Raw genomic sequence first — 21,932 nt, 5'->3', positions numbered from 1 at the left:
CCAATCAATTTTTATTTTCATGCTTGTCAACTTTGATGTGCTATGTTCGCTATGAATTGGATGCTTGTTTTCTGTCATCAAATATATTGATCCAGTGAACACTAAAATTTATTTTGTTTAACTGTTTAAGTAATTATTTATTTAACAATGAAAAACTATAATCAATAAGACGATGAGAAAAAAATCATTATCAAATTGGTTAGTCTATTTATATAGAATTTAGAAATAATTTAAATATAAAAATATGATTATATTTAGATAACACAAAACTATTTGTAATATATAACTATTAATCTAAACTTTTATTTATAACAAAGTACTAAATTAAAGCACATTTTATTTTTTGTATTTTCAAATACTTCATTAAATATTATCAAAATATCCATAATTATGAATATACGAAAATTACATTCATATCCATGTTCTAAAGTACCATCTCAAACCAATTGATTAACAAAATCTCTTTATAATATTTTTACACAATTACATTCAAAATCCACATCTGTTTGCTCTTCTCGATATATAAGTTCATCAAATGAACAAATCTTCTCTTAGCTATTACTATTCCTTATTGTAAACTATATATCATGATAAAATATTTAACTTAGAAATATTTATTTATTTGGATATTTAATCTTATGAGATCAATTAGATGCAAGGGTTGTATCACATTACAATGCAAGTCGCTGAGTAATATAGCATTTTTATTGCCGGTTTTATATACCACAACAGCAATCTACAGGATGAATCTCTATAAGTGAGAAAAAACAACATTCTCTGATTCGAACACAAGGCACTGTGGAAGTGAAAGACGGAAAAGGTAAAGAGTACAGACCAACAATGTAAGAAGCTACACAACAACATCTACTTCTGACGCCTGGTTCTTGTTCTCAAGATCTTCTCAGGCTTCAAGAAAGCTTCAGCATGGCACAAAATGTTAAAATTTTGGTTTTAAATTCTAAATGAGATCCTCTCAAAATCCAGTATTTTCATACTTTTTCCTCCTACAGTTACTGATGACAAAACCCCACCAGTCAAAAGCTTTTGAGAAATCCAGCAATTTAAAGAGTTTAAACTATCAGTTATATAGAGTTTACGTTTTGATTTAAATCTCCATTTTTCAATACCACTATTCCAATAGTTGTGCAATTAGCTCAACCTGAGTATTAGTCCCTTACATCTTACATGCACCTGTGGAGATGTATCACTTGACGGTGGATCTATCACAAAATAGTCCCAATGTAAATACTTCAAAGTTAAGGAGCTTACTAACTTGGACTTTCTAGATGCTTTTCAAATATTCATCCTATAAATGATTTTGAGAATAAATAAACTAACTTTAAAATAAAGAACATAAAATCCTAAAATACATAACAGAGTAAGGTGGTATAATGGGAAACAAAAGTAACTATCAAAGGAAGAAAAACCAACTAGCCTGAACGGTTACTCCCTTGACAACATTAATATAGAAGAGGTTTTTCGATGTAGCCACAGTAAGGGCAACCTGTGTACTAGATGCTAACACATTTTCGCCAATCAATACCAAGAGCCAGCAACTCGAGCTTGCAGCCTATTAACCTTTACAAAGGAGCACAATGAAGCCCCGAACAAAATGAAGCAGTTGAACGAGAACAACGCGCCAAATATACTTTCATGCAGTTGTAGGACAGACATGACTCCCAGCACTTCCTAGTTCATAGCAATATCTTCTGCCTCAATTCAAACCCTCAGCCAATATGTTGCTAACTCTATCATCAAAATAATTTTCGTGGGATTCACCGGTTTCGTCAGACTCTTCCAGGTTGACATTCCCCACCAATAAACCATGTGTTTGTGGATCAGGCACCCAACCATTTTCAAGCATCTGGTCCAAAAACTTAGAAGCCTCATGCTTATAGCCTTCTTTCACGAGGCCATAGATGATTGTGTTACATATTCTAGGATTAAGCAATCCAGCTTGATTTATTACTTTAATTAAGCTATGCACGACCTTATTCAACAAAGAAGATGCTGTTGTATTGAAGACTACCATCTCAAGCATTTTAGAGTCGGGGAAAAAGCCATCATGTATCATTTTATTAAACAGAACAGCACCTTCCCGAATTGTGCTCTTTGTGCAGAAACTACATACAATAGTAGCATAGGTCGGTCCATCCAGTATACAGCCCTTTGTAAACATCTGCGCCAGGAGTGGTAGTAAATCCTTTTCTTTCTTCAAATTCAACAGTCCAACCATGATCGTAGCATATGCCATAGGCGTGCAAAATATACCATTTGAAGTCGCTTTAGAATGCAATTTTACGGCTTCACACACTTTTCCAACAAGACAAGTCTCCTGAATTAACATACTGAGAGCCCACGGAGATAGACTACAGCCTTTACCAGTAAGATAGTAAAACATCTCAGTAGCTTCTTCAATCCTCTTCACACCACACAAACCTTCAATAAGTTCTGAGGAAGTTTCTGAATCCATACACATGTTCTTGGCTTTGGCCTGTTTGAAAATATCTAAAGCTTTCTCTAATAAGCCCATCTTACAGTAAGCAGTTATAACAGCTGAGTAAGTTCTTTCCTCAGGCATGAAGGAAGAAACAATCATTCTAGCAATAACTTCAAATGCACTTTTAACATTTCCCTCATTGCAAAATCCTCGTATAAGAAAATTCCAAGAAAAAATATTAGTAAGGCCCCTTGTAAACATCTTTTTGATGCAAAGAACAGCCCCATGAAATCTACCCACGTCACATAAGCCTCTGAGCAATGCATTGTATGGCTCAATTTCCCAAACATTGTTTTCATCCAGAAAGCTCATAGCTTCGGAAAATTTTCCCAATTTACAATAGCCATTCACGATATCAACATAGATAGAAGACGTAGCAACAAAGCCAACTGCTGACAATTCTTCGAAAATCCCAACAGCATCATTTAACATTAGATTTTCACATAGACACTGAATCATCATGCTATATAAACCCATCTCTATTTGCAAACCAGTATCTTTCATCATCCGAAACAATTTAGTTGCTTCGTCAAACTTATTTGACCAACAAAATATAGGTATAACTCTAATATAAAACTGACGATCGAGAGTACAGCCTCTCTCTAACATCTCATTCAAAATTTTGACTGATTCATCCACCTTGTCATTAGAGCAAAGAGCTGCTATGAGAATTTCAAAGGTCTCGCTGTTTGGAGTACAACATTTCTTATTCATCCTATGAAGCTGGTCTAGTGCCAAGTCAAATCGTCCAATGCCACAAAGAACTTTTATTAAAAGATTCAACGATTCAACATCAGGAATAATTCCCACTTTCACCATCTCCTTATATACAAGCATAAATGACGGAAAACTTCTCCCTTCCAAGACAAAACCACGCAATAAAGCATTGCATGCTAAGAGCGATAATCTAAGCTTCAAAGAACTCGCATGTTGAAAGACCTCTAAAGCTTCAGTGAATTTATGATTCTGGGAAAAGGAAAGAATCAACTGATCAAGCATTGGTTCTAAATTTGGGGGCCGCATTTGGACCATCTCCCTAAGAAGCGCCTCCATATTTTGGTGGTCTCCCATTAAACCGAGCCTCAAGATGATAAGGGAGTAAGTCTCAGCACTATGGTGAAATCCTTTTTGGAGCAAAGCCCATTTGAAGATTCTAAGTGAAGAGTTCAAATCAGAGGTTGAATTCAAAACATCAATCAACCTACCTGACTGAAGCCTGTTCTTGAGAGAGAGAACAACAGATTCATATTTGCGTGAGTTCAACATATGCTGACCAGTTTCTAGAGAATTATGAAGAGGAGCAATAACCGTTGTTGAGTACAAATGAAACTTGAGAGGAAACAACACGAGCGTGTTTGGGGCCCGGGATAGGATTAAATAGGACAAGAGGTCGAGATTGGATCGGACTGCATTGAGATATGAGCTGGCAAGAGGTATCCCGATCTTGCGTCTGGTGATGCACAGTACTAAGTTTGTAATTGAACTGCTAGTCCAAATCATATGTTCGATCCTATACAAAAAAATAAGTTTTAATCAAAATTTAAAATCAAGGGCACTTAACTATCACATTTGTAGTCTAAAATGTAAGGAAACAAACCAAACCAGATCATGTGCTGCATTAAGGCATTGAGCCAAAGTATCAATATCTCATAGGGCATGTTTGGTATCTATGGAGGTGTTTGGCCCAGCTTCCTAAAAGTGATTTTAAGCCCAAAAGTGATTTTGGGCTCAGTAGAGCGTGTGGCAACAAGAGTTGGAAAATCTGATTCTGCTTTTTAGAATTAGGGGGTGTTTGGCCTAGCTTTTAAAAAGCGCTTTTGGACTGAAAAGTGATTTTCGGCTCAATAGAGCGTTAGGCAACTCATTTTTAAAATCTAATTCTGCTTCTTAAAATCAGAAAATTGATTTTGAAGGCCCCAGAATTAGAAGCAGAAAAAAGCTGCTTCTTGAAATCTGATTCTGATTTTGGATTTAAACTTTCAATTTTTATTTTTATTTTAATTTCAATATTTAAATTTAAATTTAATTTTAAATTTTAATTTTCAGATTCATTTTTGAATTTTTAAACTTTAACTTTTAAGTTTTAAATTTTGAAAAATAGATTTCAAACTTTAAATTTTAAATTTTAATTTTAAATTTCAAATCTCAAATTTTAGATTTTAAATAAATTTAAATTGATTTAGATTTTAAAATTTATAAAATTTTTAATGTTTAAATTATAATTTTATTTCAAATTATATATTTGAATTTGTAAATTTTAATATTAAATGTTTCAAATATTCAATTTAAATATTAAATTTTAATTTCACTAATTATTTTAAATTTTTAATTCACTAATTATTTTAAATTTTTAAAATTTAAATTTTGAATTTAAAATTACAATATTTTGTTAATATTAATTTTTATATTTTAATATTCATATATTTCATTATTTACATTTATTTAAGATTAAATTTTAAATTTCAAATTTAAATTTCGATTTTAATTTTAATTTCTATTCTAAAAATTTAAAAGTTTTGAATTTCATTTAATTAATTTTATATCATTAAATTTTATATTTACAATTCATAATTATATATTATTTTAAATTTACTATTTATATTTTTATATGTTAATTCCAATTAGTTTAATTTTTAAAAAAATTTTTAAGATATTTAATTTATTTATTTTTTAAATTAAAATATCAAATTTTAAATTTTGTACAATTTTGAAATTTAAAAATTTTAATTTTAATTCAAATTTAAATTTAGATTTTAAATTATTTTAAAATAAAATTTACTAAAAATTTTAATTTATGCAAACATCAAAAAAAATTTGCCAAACAACTTTTCAAAATCACTTCCAAAAAGTCACTTTTATCTAAACTCTGCCAAACGCTCCACAGCTTTTAATTAAAATCACTTCTCCAAACCAAAATCACTTTTTCAAAAATCACTTTTTCAGAAGCTAGGCCAAACAGTCCCTTAGAAAACCGATTTTTCAAGCCTCAGAATTAGAATCGGAAAAAAACTGCTTCTCCAAAACTGATTCCCACAAAATCAATTTTCCTACTTAAAATTTTTATCAAAATACCCAAACTACCCCTAAGCAAATAACATAATTCTACTCTATCCTTCTATATTCAATTAATATTTTCAACTACCCTCTTCCCAACTCCTCTCCAACCAAAAAAAAAAAAATCACCTTCCTCTCTTCTCTAACTCCTCCATCTCTCTCCCTCCTCCATTTCTTTAACAGATTTCTCTCTCTCTATCTCTCTCTTCCTCTATGGCTCGGTGGATCCGGCCAATCCGTGCCGACAGGATCCGTCGCCGCCGCAGCTACCGCCACCATAGCCGCCCGCCCAATCAGCAATTCGACGTCTGCACAGCCGTCTTGCAGCTGCTGTTGCACCTGCAACAATTGCTGCCAATGATGGTGATGATGATGTGGCCACAAAGACACTGCGACTACGGTGGCAGGCAAGAGGAGGAGGGTCATGGCTGTTTCTACTATCAATAGAGCTATTGCAGTAGAAGAAGAAGTGTCGGAGTTGCCCGGTGTGGCACTAGACGAGGGACATGAAATCGAAGGGGGCGGTGTGGATGACCTTGGGCGACACCGCATGGATGATCACAGATGAGCAATGCTTGATGGTTTTGGTTTTGGTTTTGGTTTTAGATGAGAGGTTCTTGATGTTGTTGTTGCGGTTGTTGGGCTTGGGGTTGGGGGTGGGGGAAGAAAGCGGGCTTTTTGGCGATCTTGAAGGAATCCTTGCTGACCTTTAGAGGGCAGGGGCAGGGGCCCTGCAGCTCCCGCCGCGAGAAGGGTTTCAAGTGCTGCCGGCACGATAAATGGGAATGTGATTATAAAAAAATTAAAGGATTAATTTCATACAGCTCCCTGCAAACATAGTGACTTATAAATATATCCCTACAAAGTTCAACTTTTATATGTTGTCTCTACAAAAGTCTTAATATTTTCAAATATGTCTCTCTGGTTTGTTACCGTTAAAACACTATTTATTTTTTAAGTGAAACAACCATTTTGCCATCACAATATGTCCCTCCAAAAGTCCCAACTATTAATTAAAGAGGGGTAAAAAGGTCAATTCATCTCATTAACTAACTAGGGTTAAGTATTTTACCTATGATTAACTAATTTTTTCTAACGAATCCTAACGGCAGGGACATATTTGAAAACATCAGGACTTTTGCAGAGACAACATATGAAAGTTAAACTTTGTAGAGATATATTTACAATTAACTATGTTTGCAAGGACCTATATGAAATTAACCCAAAATTAAAATAACGGATTTGGGTCGATTAAAATTTTTATTTATATTCCAACAGAACTTAAAATTGAATTTGTATTAAACATATATTTTATATATAGAAAAAGTATAATTTTAAAATATTTTAATTATTAATATACATTAATAAATTAATATAATATTTTGTATGTAACCTTCTTTGATGTTTAAACCTAGAAAATCACTTCATTACAAAATAAATTAATAAACTAATGTTAAACAGCATTACAAAATCACTTCAGCAAAAGAATTTGCCAAACAGCTTTCTAAAATCACTTCAGCAAATCACTTTTCTATCAGACTCAGCCAAACGCTCTTCAACTTTTAATAGAAATCACTTTTCCAAACCAAAATCAATTCTACAAAAATCACTTTTCCAGAATCTAGGCCAAATAGGCCCTATGATTGGATTGGATTGGATTATAAGTACCAGATTGGATTGGACTGGATTGGCATAGGACAAGATTTACTCAATCCCAATCTTGTGTTTGGTGCAAACTAGGATTGGCGTAGGACTGGACAATTTAATCTCATTCCCACATGTGGTGTACACTAGATGATATGGAATTGGACAAAATTTTTCTTCAATTTTGATTTGTTCCTCCTCATCTTTTTCTTTTTCTTTTTCTCAATTCACATCAAGCCCATCCCAAACTTTTACCTCATCAATCATGGCTCATAAATTACAAAGAGAACAAATAGCAGATAAATAGTGAATTAATAATCATAAAATAACTAAAATATAATAAAAGATTAACACGGGAAAACTAAAGAAACATAGCAGAACAAGTAATTAGTGAATAATGGCCGGAAAAAAGCTATCATAAGCTAACAAAATTTGGATAGTCAAACAAAACGAAAATACCAATAGAAAATCAGTAGTTTAAACTCTCCAAATTAATCTAAATATTTCTCCAAATTGGCAAGATCTTGTTGATATGAAGGTACATATCCTAAAAATGAAAATGATAGAGAATGATATAAAAGTACAGATCAGTATATTTCATTCCAAATTTACCCATTTGAGCATGGATTTTGAATAGACGAAATATTTCATTCCAAACAAAAAGCACGATGCATCTAAATCATGATTACGAAAAATTACATGAAAATATCTAAAAAGGTAAATGGTGGGTTAAGATACTTAGAAAGAGTTTTTGAGTAAGTAGGCCAATAAAAAATTTTAATTGTAAATGTGGGCATATGAAATCTTTATTTCTAAAATTAGGCTAAAGAGGTAAATGGTTTACCACTTTTAGAGAGCGGTGAATCATTTGCATAATTTATATATTTCCTCCGTCTGAACTCGGAATTATGTATACCGCTTTTAAAAGCGGTAAACGATTTACCGCCTCTATAAGCACTGCACACAATTTTAATGTTTTGAATCAAGCGGTGAAAGATTGGCCACGTTTAGAAAGCGGTTGAACGAATTCACTGCTTAGGTCTAATTTTGTAAATAAAATTTTCGAAGGACTTCTTATAATTTTTGGATAGAAATGCTGCATTGAAGCCTGAAGGATTGAGCTAAAGTATCATCAATTCCTCATAAAGACGCAAGTTAAATATTGACTAAACATCCAACGAACCTATACTGGACCCAAAAGAAAAATCATAAGAAAAGCTTAAAAAAGCAGATTTAACTTAATGGTAGTAAACTCTAAAGAAAATTTTGTTTGTTGATATGTGTGTGAAGAAAAAGGATTATTTTTCATGAAACATGGTTTGGAAAGGAAAGAAGAAAAATAGATTCTTATAGAAGAAGAAAAGATCAAATATGATTATCTGTCTTTGGTAGAGACTACAGAGTAGGGATGAAATCACAAACAAATCAAATATAATTTGCTGCCTAATGCCTATTATGATTCAAACTAATCATACAATGTGCGAAAAAAATTAAGTAGAGGAAGCTTTTCTTGATGAGAAGGCAACTAAAATCCTTGATAAGGTTGATGGAAGAAGAAGACGAGAGGAGAAGGTATGTTGAGACAGCACCTTTCTTGAGAGGAGAACGTCGGCTACGGGAAAGCGAGAGGAGTTGAGGAGGGAAGGAGGAGAAGCGTTGGCATAGAAAGTGATAGCGGCAGCGGCAGCGGCAGCGGCTACGGCGGAGGCGGCGGCAGCGACTGCGGGAGGAGAAGACAAGGAGGGAGGAGGGAAAAGGTAGGGGTTCCGATGGCGAGCGGCGCGCGGCCCGAGGCGGGGAGGTGTAATGACCCTGAAGAATAAATGGTAGAGTAGTAGCAGAGAAGGTAGTAAAAATAGCAACTTTACTAGTAAAATAGGAGAATAAAAATGGCAGCAGCAGAATGGTGAAGGAGCGATCTCAGTGGGGTGAACCGGAGGCAAGGGCGTTCAGGCGGAACTCAAGCGGGCGACGAGGAAGGGCGGCGTTGCGGCCGCGACAGCCTCCCCGGCGACGGTCTCCCTCAGAAAAGCAGGCGTGGGCCGCGCTATGGAACCCGCCGCAGGCCTGCTTGAGCCCCGCGGCGATGGTGCGATCGGCGGCGAGGGCGATCTGCGAGTAGACGGTGGCGGTGGGGGAGATGGGAGAAACGCGAAGGGAGAAAGAGGTCCGACAGGATCTAAGATTGGGGAAGATGGAAGCCTTGCGGGTCGGATAGACAGATCTCCGGAGCGGAGGCTAAACGCGAATCCAAGACCCACCGGGCAGTGGGTAGTGCGGAGAAGGCGAACCCGAGAACCGTTTACCCGTTTGCCAGACAGTTGGACCGGTCAAGCCCACTCGGCCCATCAACTGGCTTAAAATCAGCCCAGCAAGCCTCGCTCCCACTTGTTTGCCTATTTTGCAGTTTAGCCCTCATAGGATAGTTTACTTTGATTTCAATACTAAGTGTAGCAAGTATATATACAAGAATGTAATTGCAACAGAGGTATGAATGAAAATGAATTAGTCTATTTCTCCCCCAAAATTCTTCTCTACTACTTCTCCTTCTTTGCTAATTCTCTCCCCAATTCTCCTTTTATCTTATCTCTTCTCTATCCCTAATCTCTATTTTCCCTATCACCCTCTCTACCACTTACCTTTCTTTTCCTCGGGCGTCGCTGCCGGAAGCACCCATCATCCTCACCGCCATCCGACCTCAGAGCAATTTCATCATCNGAGGGTTCCGAACTTCCGATGGCGAGCGGCGAGCGGCGCGCGGCCGGGGGTTCCGAACTTCTGATGGCAAGCGGCACGCTGCCGGGAAGGGGGCGCTGGTGGGGGGTGGGGGGAATGGGGGTGGAGGCAGGGGTGAGTGGTCAGTAGACTAATAAGCGGAGCGTAGAGAAATTTTTTTTTGAGCGAGGGGATTTTTGTTTTCTTCTTTAGGAAGAGCAATTTTTTGAGCAAGGCATTTTTTCGCTTTTTAAGGCGAGCGAGCAAATGGATAGGTCTTTTTTATAAAATTACCCTTTAGAATTTCGTATTTGACAAAATAACTCTCCCAAAAAAATATTTGTAAAACTAACCCTCCTTTCGCCATGTGGATGCCACGTGGGATTTTTCTCCCAAAGACGGTGAACGATTCACCGTCTTCGTAATTCTATTGTAAAGGCGGTGAACCATTCACCGCCTTTCGTGCAAAAACCCCCCGCTTCCCTTACAAGGTGTCACGCCCCGGGACCCAGCGGAAGCCCGCCCGGCACGTGCCCAGACCCGCCATGCGTCTAAAACGCATAAGGCGTCTAACAACAACAATAATAAAAGCAATGATAAAAGACATCTAGGAGTATCAGAGTATAAAGAATGTCTAACAGCTACAACAAGAAATAAGGATGAAACTATAAATCCACTAAGTAAAACATAAAGTAAATACAATGGGAATCCCATGACAAGTACTAAAAGTAGATACACAGGTGGTCTCTATACATGGGTACAAAAAAAATCTCTCACTCTCTCAACTACAAAAGGAAGAGTAAACCACCTAGGCAAGGTACCGCTCCTCGCTAGCTAGCTAAGCGATCCCCTTGCCGCGATCCCGTGCCTCCGCCGGTGCCGAAGGCTCTGAAAAGTAAACCATAAAACGGGAGCATGAGAACTATTAAAAATAGTTCCCAGTGGGCAATTACTGACTTCAGTGAATGCACCATAAGGCCCAAAACTACAAAAGATGTCAGTGACTATAAAAGTAAAAAGGTAAGCAAAAATGTAACTTACTACGACATGATATCTCTACTTAGCATAATTAGCATAAGTATGAAAGCAACGATNGATCTCGACAAAAGGGGCCGCAGCGGAATCACACTGATTCTGAGTTTTGCACAGATCCAGCAGAGCTAATTTCTGCTCAATTGTGAAGCTCCCACCTGGTTCCTGCCTGCGAACAAATTCTCAAGCAGGTAGATCCCACATTGTATAGCTTAGCAAGTTGGTTCAGCACGAGGCAACGGATTTAAATCACTAGTAGCTTGTACAAGGCAAGAGAAGAATTAGTTACTGTCCAGGGATGGTAGGCAAAATGGCTATTGGAACAAAGTGGCAGCAACAAACTACTAGTTATAACCAAAGCTTTGAAGGAACGTTGCAAATTGCTAGGGATTTCAATCAGAATTTAGATATTTTGGCGCAAAGGATTGAAACCCTGCGGAAGGAAGAGGCAAGGAGGTACGAAATTATGATGGAGGAGGAGGCCCGCAGGCATGAACAACTCCTAGAGTTGATTAGAAGCCGATTTGTGCATGCTAGAGAAGAAGAGATAACAGTGCAGGTCCCAAAAGAAGAGAAAAAGCTAATACCCATACCCATTCCTCTAGAGAAAAGAGTTAGTTCACTGACTAATTCCGTAATCGACCAACCAGCTGCAGTGAAGGAAGTAGAGCAAAAGCACAAAACGAGTCTACAGATTGAGGCCAACAGGATGTGTAAAGTGAAGTTGAGGGACAGTGTTAGCAAGCCGGAGGAGCTGCTGAAGCCGCTTGCAGCACAGCCACCTCTATTCAAGCCTGCCCACAATGCCCTAAACGCCTACGCGGCTTCAACAAAATTTGGAAGTACTGCAGAAGCTGCCAAGAACATAGCTCACAATTCTAAAGAAAGCATTGATTATTATCTTATCGAAGGGGCTGTACCAAGTGAGCAAACGAAGACGCAAGGGCTAAGCGACGGAGAGGAGTTTATTACAGGGAAGCAATGCGAGAATAGCTCCTTGCATTTGTTACCAGCACAGAAAAAAGGTGCACTGGGTGCTGAATCTGAAACAGCAAAAGAAGGATGTGAGCCACAACAAGTAGAAGAAGGAAATGCCTATGACGCTGTAATTATCAAGGAGTCAAATAACCAAGCCCTTCTAAGTTTGGTTGATGATAGAAGCCTACATAGCCTTATTGACTTCGGAGCGGCAAAAGCTACCAAAGTGGGGTCTACTACTTTTGCACCCTTGATAGTGAAAGCAGGTCCCGAGAAGCTAGACAATAGTTATTACCCTCAGTTTGCAAAGAAGGAGCAAGGTCACCAACCCCTTGCTGATTCAAGGAAATCGAGGCTCAAAGGTTCAGATACAGCGCTGGGAATTGATGAGATGCAGAAATATAAGCAAGTGCCTTTTGATCCTGGACCCAATGAGGGGACCACTCATAGCATTGAAGGAGTAAGGCAAGACCACAATGTCTGGGCCAAACTAAGAGAATTGAGGCTTGAAGGATTGGATCGAGTGCCTAGAACTGACTGGTTGAAGACATATAAGCCAGTGCTATGTGATCTTGAACAAGACAAGGTAACAATTCCTAATGTTGAAGGAGTTTCTCACATTCCTATCATCACAAGTGAGCTACCAATGGTAATCAAGCATAGAGCACAAGTAATAGTAGTTCGGCCCTATTGGATTAAACCTGAAGCAACAATGGAGAAGACACACGCTTGCATACAAAAGCCACATAGAGAAATTACAGATTCCACTCAAAAGAAGGAAATTGTTGCAATTCTTTTGGAAGTGAACAGCCAATTCCATGCCAAATCTTTTCCGAGGATGGACTTTCTTATGTTCAGTGGAAATAACCTTCGAAATTGGATTGGGGGCTATGAGCAATGCTTCGAGCTACACCAAATCAATAATCAACAAGAGGTGGAATTTGCACCAATGTTGAGGCAGCAAGAGAGATCACAAGACTTGCGGAATCAAATGCTAAGTCCAATTATTAGTATGACAGAGGCTTGCCATGTGTGGAATTATGTGAATTTGTACAAGAAGCTAGGAACAGTGCTTAAGATGCCGCACCCCTGCTCGCGATTTCTGGCCTATGAACAAGACAAGCTGCAGGAATCGGATGTAAGTGGTTGCAACTTCCATAATGCTAACTGTGTCCCCAGTGTGATGGTTAAAGGCAACAGCTTTCTAAGCCTAGTCGAAAGTCAAGCTTGTTGGAGAAAATCCAAAATTTTATTTATTTAATATTTATTTTTTTATTAACTTTTAATTATCAATTAGCGAAACGGCCGCATCAACTGCGGCCGCTCCGCGCGAGGGGGGGATCGTGCGCAGATCCGTTCCACTAATTAAGACCTTAATTAGTGCGTTGGAACGTTGTGGGCTCCAACGTTCCATACTTTAACCCTTTATATTTTATTACCTCGTCCATAGTATTGGAGAGGACNTCTCTACCGGTAGCGCTATGTATAAGCGGCACGCCCTAACCCGCGGCTTCACCTAACGGCACCCGGTCCGAGTAAGGATCCCACCCCTACAACTGATGGTGCCCCGGTAATCCGAGCCGTGGCCGGTCTGTCGGATGCCCACCCAGAGTCCCGGTATCTGTCATCTCCGGAGTGCCGGCTTGTAGGGAGCGACCCTCACAAGCATGTGCGAATGAGCACAATGGCAAGTAGTCAAACGATCTGTCGCAAGTACCAAATCCTCATGTCTAATAACATGGAATGTGTCAAGTATCTCACTGGCCTATCCCTATGTCATTATGTCTCTAACATGGAATATAGCAGATATGTAGTGGCCTATCAATATGTCTCTATATTGCAGTTTCATAATTCTCTCGGCCAAGTGCCTCTTTATGACACTATGGCTTATTTTGTCCCAACATGGATACTAAGTTCACGCGCTTATAATTCTAGTCAAAATCGAAGCAAGAAACTTGATTTCCTACCATCTCATAGAATGTTCGCCGCATGCATGTTAACAAAGCACATTGTCTCTCTCTACTATATAGAGTAAATTTTCTTGATGCATAACATATGAGTTCTAAGCATTTCAAAAATTCTCATAAATGCTACTAAACATGAATATGCATGAACTTATGGTAAGTGAAAGCATTTAATCGCATAGGAGGAATTTCCTCCCATTTCAAAGAAGCCAAACCCACCGAAAGAATCGACTTCTTCGTTTCGCCGAACGAAGATATCCACAAGCTCCCTAGTACCCTAGAAACATCAAAAATAGGGTCACCCAAACGAAACGAAGAGCGAATAGCTCAAACATTAACCAACTCAAGCTAGGGTTGGGAAAAACTCACCTTAAGTGGAAAACCCTCTCCAAATTCTCAAATGGAAGGTAGAGGTCTCCCAATCTAACCTATTTAAAGGTTCCAAACCATTCAAATGAGATTAAGAAGCCTCAAATCCAAAAACCCCCAAAATAAACCCTAAATCCCAAAATCTAGGGTTTATCTACTAAAACCTAGAAATACCTGTATTAAGTAGGGATTATAAGCTACCAACCTCAAGAGAAGCTCCAATTCAAGCTCAAAACCAAGTAGGGTTGAGGTTTGATCCTTCACAAAGCTCCAACCGCAAGTGCAAAGCCACCAAAGGTGAGAAATGAGGAAGAAGGTGATGCTCCAAGGCCTCTATGCAAGCTCTTCTCCTCTTCTTCTCCTTCTTCTCCTTCCCTTTCTCTCTCTAGAAGCAAAAGAAATGGTGAAGTGAGAAGAGGAGAAGGAGAAGTGGCCATATAAGCCTTCTCTTGTAACAAAATCCAGCTAGGCCCCTCAAAAAGTCCAATTTACATCAGCCCGAACTGGGCAGTTTCCGCCCAGAGGTACCGGTCTCTCCCCAGCAGGGACCGGTCTCTCGCTGCGAACCCGAAAATCTAGCGTTCGGGAACCGGTCTCTCCCTGCACGGGACCGGTCTCTCACTACGAGAACGCGCTCGGGAACCGGTCTCGACTGCCAGGGACCGGTTGCCTCGTCGGCTACGCAGCACTGTTCACTGGGGGACCGGTCTCTCCTATCAGGGACCGGTCTCCGAGAGTAAAACTCTCAGGACTCAGCCGAAACTCTAGAGATCGAACTTTTAGACCGGTATGCCATCGACGGCCCTCCACCAAGTGTGGAAAAGTTCGGAATACATCCAAACACTCGAACCTCGCAATTTGCAAAGGTCCAGTGTGTTACACAAGGCCACCTTTCCAACAGCTTAGCATGCGCCATTCTTGTGCCCTCGAAATGGCGGTAAATGGTTCACCGTCTTAACTAAGACGGTAAATCATTCACCGTCTTTAGTGTAAACTCCCCCCCCCCCCCAGCCAAATTTGGCTAAGTCCTGGAGGCGGGGCTAAAATGCAAATAAGACGGTGAATGGTTCACCATCTTATTATTACTGCCTTATGAAGACGGTGAACTATTCACCGACGTCCTATAGAAGGCGGTGAATAGTTTACCGTCTTCATAAGACAGTGAACGATACACCGCCTTATGAAGACGGTGAACCATTCACCGTCTTCATTAGGTATACCTAGGGCCCTGACCTACCCTGACACCTCTCCCTCCCTCTTCGCTCTCTCTCTCTCTCTCTTTCTCTCTCTATCTCTCTGTCTCTCTCTCTCTCTCTGCCCATCCCTCTCCAAGAGCCGCCCCCGGTCGCTACCGCCCCTGCCAACGTCGCCGCCGCCGGTCGCCGTCGACCCACGCATCCACCGCCCGTGCCAACCTCCCTCAGCAACCCACATTGCAGGTAGGAACCTCCCTTAATAAGTGTAAACTAGGTTTAAACCTAGTTTAAACTATGTTTATCTCACCTTGCTCTTTCAGCTGCAGTTATTAGCACACTTTATAGTCGGTTTAAAACCTAGGTTAAGCTTGGCTTGCATAATGCTCAAATAATCCGTGTGGGGTTTGAAAACATACTACAGCCAAGGTCGAAGGCAGTTTCCGTTGACCTTACGTGTCAGCTTGGTTGATTATTCTGCTATGAGAGAGAACATGAGATTTTCTCTTATGTCTCTGTCAACCATGGTCTAAGAATGGTGACTGTCTAGTCGTCGGAGCTACAACAGCCAAATTATTTCAAAAGGAAGCAATCTGGCAAAATTAGCTGATGGACTCTTGACCACGGGTGTTAGGACAAGCAGTCGCAGGATGTGATTTTTGGTTTTTTTTTTCATTTATGTTTGCAATGGCTAGTTTCCTCTAGAATATTTTAAAAAAAGCTTCTATTATCTTCGTCCATCCCTGACAATCACATTATAGTGACTAAATTTATTATACTCAAGCGAGAGTGAATTCTTGTGAGAAAGTGTACAAGAAAGTTAGCAAGCATTACAATTCGGCCTTCTTGCTTGTAATTTTTAGGACCATAGTAACACTCCCTTTATTTGCTTGTTGCAAACTTTCTATCATTTCTTTATCATTTCACTTAGATTTAGTTTTCACAAATGAGAACATGGAGAATGTTGTTAAATTTTTTTTCTATGTAGTTAAAATGGCTAGTCATCGGATGTCTCTTAGTGTTCATTGAGATGGACAGTTAGTTATGGATGGAAATGGTCCCCGATATTTCGGTGGTCGAAAGAAATTGATCGCGATTCGTTCAGATACGACCTATACGAATTTTGAGAGAAGAATGTATCATTTAGTAAATTGTAATAGAGAAGAATGTTGTCTTAAATACACAATTTGATGCCCTACGGGAGCGAATGAATATATTGCTCATGATATAGTAGATGATAAATCATTGGAGGGATTAATTGGATTGTTTGAACATTATGGATGTGTGTCACTATACATCGAGAAAGATTTATATCCGTTAGAGACACAATATCAGTCGCAAGGCTATTACACAAATCTGCTACATAATGATATCGATGTGGGTTTTCCGGAAAATCCAATTGGTGACCGTGAAGTTGGTAATGAACCAGGCGTAAGAATGATAAGGTCAGTAATATCTCAAGATTGCGGTGAATATTTTCTTTAATTATGAAATATTTTGATAAATTTTAATTATAAATACTGTAGATAGAGTCAGTTTTCACGTGCACAACCCTCGACCTCACGTGCTCAACCCTCGACGTTACGTGCGCAACCCTCGACTTCACATGATGAACCTGTTAGTTGTATGCCCTAGAAGCCTATCAGGCTGACGCATTTTATTTTCTATGGGACATATATTTGTACTTAATCTTTATTATTTATATAATTGGNAAACAGTTTTTCAAAAGTTTAAGTTTAATTTATACTATTTTTCGAAAAAAAAAATATATATATTTTACTGTTTTGGTTTTGCTACAGTAAATTTTTGTTTGAAAAAAAAAGAAAGAAGAAATTGCTACAATATTTTTGAAAAACTGTTTCAATTGGGATTTGAACCCACGATTGGCCTAAATAGCATCTTCAAACACTACTCCCTCTAACCAGCACTACCACTTTTACTTTCTATTCTTTTATTATTGCAGTAGATTCTTAACTCTATTTGCTGTATAAATATTATCTCATTACATATATTATCTGTTTAAAATTAGTTAATTGAAATCAAATATTTAAATTGTTTGGGCCATCTGTTTGCTGCTGAACGAACTTTTCATAAGAGATTAAGTTTAAAAACTTAAACCCTAAAATATTCTGGTTGACTAGGGTAGAAACCTTAACAATATGTTTATTTTTCTAAAAAGGTTTATTGAACATTTTTTTGCAGCTCTTTTCAATCATCGTTAATTTCTTTGTTCCCTCAACTAGATTGTTTAGAATGGGTTTTGATGACACTTCTAGTCTTAAACCAGAAAAATTTAAAGGGGTAGGTTTTTTGAGGTGGCAAGAACAGTTAGAGGCTTGGCTTATCACCTTATACCTCATAACTGTAATTGGAAAAACACCTCCTTATCCTACTTCTAAAAATTCTTCTGATCCATCTATTGAAACTCCTCAATCTGATTCTTCTAAATCTACTACCAGCTCAATTACATAATCTAGATTAGATAAATCTTCCAAGGAAATTGAATTTCACTGTAGATTTAGAATACTCAGCTGCCTATCTTCTAAATCTACTACCACCTCAGTTACAGAATCTAGAGATAAATCTCCCGAGGAAATTGAATTTCACTGTAGATTTAGAATGCTCAGCTGCCTATTTGACCAACTTTATGAAACTTATAGGAAATATCAAACTGCCAAGGATTTATGGTTTGCTTTAGAAGATGCCTACATTAGAGATAATGAAGGTGTCGCCAGATTTACTATTACCGATTTTAACAATTTTAGAATGGTAGACAACATTTCTATAAACGATCAAATCCATCAATTTCAGAATTTTGTCCAAGAGATTTATAGGAATGGATCAACCTTAGATGAAACCTATCAGGCAACCTGTCTATTGGATAAATTACCTCCTTCCTGGACCAAATTTGCCCAAGAGCTTAGACGAACCCAAGAAACTCTTAAACTTAGATCGATAATCCAATCCATAAGAATAAAAGACCAATACCGACTTAGAGAGATTAAACCGTCCAACAACCGATCAAACATAAACCTGACCGAGATTCAGAGCTAGAACCATGAGTCTAAAACCCAAAGGTAAAAATTTTAAACCTAAGGGTAAAGACTTTAAAGGTAGGAACCCAAATCGAAACCGGAACCATACCCAGAAACTCAATACCAACCAATCTAGTGGGAATAAGAAGAATGATGGTTTCTGTTATGTATGTGGCCGTGACAACCATTTTGCTTCAAAATGTTTTTATTGGAAAAAAGAGAAGGTTGTCTATAAGAAGGGTCAAAACAATCAGAACAATTATCCTAAACCTTAAGTCAACATGATTGAGGGTGAACCTTCCAACTCCACTTTTAGGTCAGTATCATTTGTACCTAATGTTAACCTTACCTATTATAATTTGGATTGGTAGTTAGACTCTGGAGCCAATGTCCATGTTTGCACTAATAGGTCCCTATTCTCCTCTTATCAGGACACAAGTGGAGGATGTGTGACTGTTGGAAATGGAAAAGCTGTCAATGTGTTGGGGATCGGAACAGTCAAGCTGAAGTTAACTTCAGGAAAGACGTTAATCCTTCACAATGTGCAGCATTCTCCTGAGATCCGACGGAACCTGATTAGTGGATCTTTACTAGTGCAATTAGGATATAAGATTGTTTTAGAATCTAATAAAGTTGTAATTTCTAAGGAAGAAATGTTTATTGGAAAAGGTTTTGTATCTGAGGGTTTGTTCAAACTGAATGTACTTTCTTTTGCTGATAATAAAAATTCTTCTTCTTCTACTTCTTCTACTGTTATTTTGAATACTGAATCTTGTGATATATGGCATGGCAGATTAGGGCATGTGAACCTTAGATCTATTCTGAAACTATCCAATCTTAATCTTGTACCCAAATTCAAGATTGATCCTATGTCCAAATGTGAGATTTGTACCCAAGCTAAGCAGCCTAGGAAATCTTTTAAATCTGTTCCTTATAGGGATACCCAGATTCTTGAACTGATTCATAGTGATGTCTGTGATTCCAATAGAGGTCCTACTCGTGGAGGAAGTCGTTTCTTTGTGACCTTTATAGACGACTATTCTAAATTTTGTTACACCTATCTCTTAAAGACCAAAGATGAAGTCCTGAAGGAGATTAGAAGAAGAGACAATAGAAGACAGAAAAGATCGATTGTTTCCTACTGTTTCACTCTCAACATATTATTCCTTTCGTGCCTGTTCTTTTCTTTGTATAATTCTTATAACATGCAAAATTGAATTTACTATAAATCTAGTTTGACTTCGTTGTTTTGTAGTATGCAGGGCCTCACTCTAGAGGATTGCTGAGTAGTTCAAGAACCTCATTGTCTGCACAAGGTGATTGGGACACTACAAGAAAATTGACAATTAGTGGCATATATAAATGTTGCTATATGTGCAAGAAATGCATCTAGATCTTTTAGCAACATTTAAAGTTTAGTGTTGCTTATGCCCATGTTGCTGAATCATTTAGCAACATATAGAAAAATTGTTGCTAGTTCTGAGTAATTAGCAACACTTAATAAATGTTGCTATATAATGCAATTAATTTGAAGAACAATATCAAATAAAATGATATCCAAAACCATTAGGTATCCAAAAACATCACAAACTGTTTGATACATTAAATATCCAAAAATATCACAAACTGTTCAATACAAAAGATATCTAACAAAATGATATATAGTAGTATAAATACTATCATAACAAAATGAAAGCTTAAATTGCTTCACGAACATTTCTTCAATTTGAACTTCTCATGTGCATTCAGCTTTACTTGCACTTAACCTGTACAAAAGAGTATACAAAATTAAAATTTGATTTGCAAAGTTATAAAATATAGTAAGAAAATTTAAAAGAAAAATTAGTATTTTGTGCATACATAGGTATATGGCCAAGCCACCGTTACACCTACGGCATCTCCAATGGTCAAATAATTTCCATAAGGTCTTAATAATGGCTCATTGTGAAGTATTGCTACGTCTATTTGAACCTCCCAATATTGTGGTCCTAACTCGACTCCTCCAACTTTCGTCATGGGATCCTTACTTAATATGTAACCTCGTGCCACGTTACCATGAGGTTTTTTTAAACTTTTCAAGTATACTTCATTTCCACCCTTCAATCAACAAAGAAACAAATCAAATATTTCATATGTTTTGATAAAAGAAATATATAAAAACAACAAAAAGAGCAATAATGAAAAAATCTAGAAGATAACCTGAGCATCTGATGGGATAAGAAAATTCTTCACAATATCTTTAGCTCGATGTGCCTGTAACAAAATTGTCTAATATAGTTAGTCAACATTATGTTTGAATATTATAAATATGCAAGTTTATTTTCTTAGTTATGCTACTTTCTTTCTTTACTATTGCTTTAGACTTGAAAATGTCATCTTTAGATATATTGTAGTTATTGGAACTACATGGTTGCAAATGCTAGTCGAATCGGCAAAATTAGATAAATATACAAGCATTTTTAAGTTGCATTTGAGACGAAATTTCTAATTACACTTGACAAAAAGAGTCTTAAGAGACATAATATATAAAAGAGATATCATTTTGAACTAAATTAAANGAGTAGCAAGGTGATCGACTAGCATGCTCCTAGCAATGTCTAGCTAGACGCGACTCCCTTGCCACGATCCCTAGCCTCTCCTGTAGATGGCTCTGAAAAAAACAACCATAAAAAGGGCGTGAGAACTATTAACAATAGTTCCCAGTGGGTAAGCCGCCAGCCTCGGCGAATTACACCACTAGGCTCATGATGTACTAAATGAAAGTAAAAGTGATAATTGCATGATATATATATATATATATATATATATATATATATATATATATATATATATATATATATATATATATATGCAATGCTAATAGGCAATAGGCATGTAATCAATATATAATCATGATTTTTGCAGTAATGAATCAACTGAATAATAGAAGCATAGCACTACTATAAACATAAACATAAATATGGATGTGTAAGTAAATACTATACACTATAACTGATGAGCATTCATTACTGTCTTTTGTCATTTAATACTTTCATTTCATTCATAAGGACCTACCCAAGGTAGTCCAGCTTGCGCCGCGCCTAATGGCCCCGTGGTAGTATACACTCCCCACGGCAATCCACTTCGGCACCCAATCCCGCACAGGCGAGCAACTGTCGCGTAGGCCAACTCCGGAGTGCCGGCTTGTAGGGAGCGACCCTCACAAGCTTGTGCGAATGAGCACAATGGCAAGCAAGTATAATTTATTGTTTAACTGTTCTCAAATAGCATGTCTTAACATGTAAGGTTCTACTCTCGACCTTTAGGTCGAAATTCAATCATAGGTAACATACTACTAACCTCTAGATTCAAGATGTACATGAAAGCAATGCAAGTGTACATATATGTCATTAGTCTTCAAACTTGTCAATACAATTATATTACTTACCAAAATATAATCTAACCTCCT

General features: G+C 37.6%; 2 protein-coding genes across 6 annotated transcripts; one reads left to right on the top strand and one right to left on the bottom strand.

Moving 5' to 3' along the window:
- Window positions 1,222-9,619, bottom strand: LOC109727006 (pentatricopeptide repeat-containing protein At1g12775, mitochondrial-like). 3 transcript variants are annotated; one of them, XM_020256854.1, is made up of 3 exons: window positions 8,788-9,619; window positions 5,684-6,318; window positions 1,222-4,010 (listed from the first exon to the last, which is right to left on the bottom strand). In XM_020256854.1, exons 2-3 carry the CDS (start codon window positions 5,707-5,709, stop codon window positions 1,715-1,717), a joined length of 2,322 nt encoding a protein of 773 aa, XP_020112443.1. In that variant the 5' UTR covers window positions 5,710-6,318; window positions 8,788-9,619; the 3' UTR covers window positions 1,222-1,714. The 3 variants fall into 3 exon arrangements, with proteins under 3 accessions (XP_020112443.1, XP_020112444.1, XP_020112446.1); XM_020256855.1 differs by having other exon boundaries at window positions 5,684-5,893; XM_020256857.1 differs by lacking the exon at window positions 5,684-6,318 and having other exon boundaries at window positions 8,788-9,618.
- Window positions 11,015-19,920, top strand: LOC109726957. Of its 3 annotated transcripts, none has more exons than XM_020256783.1 (2): window positions 11,015-13,061; window positions 19,740-19,920. In XM_020256783.1, exons 1-2 carry the CDS (start codon window positions 11,244-11,246, stop codon window positions 19,875-19,877), a joined length of 1,956 nt encoding a protein of 651 aa, XP_020112372.1. In that variant the 5' UTR covers window positions 11,015-11,243; the 3' UTR covers window positions 19,878-19,920. The 3 variants fall into 3 exon arrangements, with proteins under 3 accessions (XP_020112372.1, XP_020112373.1, XP_020112371.1); XM_020256784.1 differs by having other exon boundaries at window positions 19,747-19,785; XM_020256782.1 differs by lacking the exon at window positions 19,740-19,920 and adding an exon at window positions 18,916-19,702.

Source organism: Ananas comosus, linkage group 22, assembly GCF_001540865.1.
Source record: "Ananas comosus cultivar F153 linkage group 22, ASM154086v1, whole genome shotgun sequence".
NCBI lineage: Eukaryota > Viridiplantae > Streptophyta > Magnoliopsida > Poales > Bromeliaceae > Ananas > Ananas comosus.
Note: the sequence above shows the minus strand (reverse complement) of the source record. Positions and strands in the feature narration are given on the sequence as shown.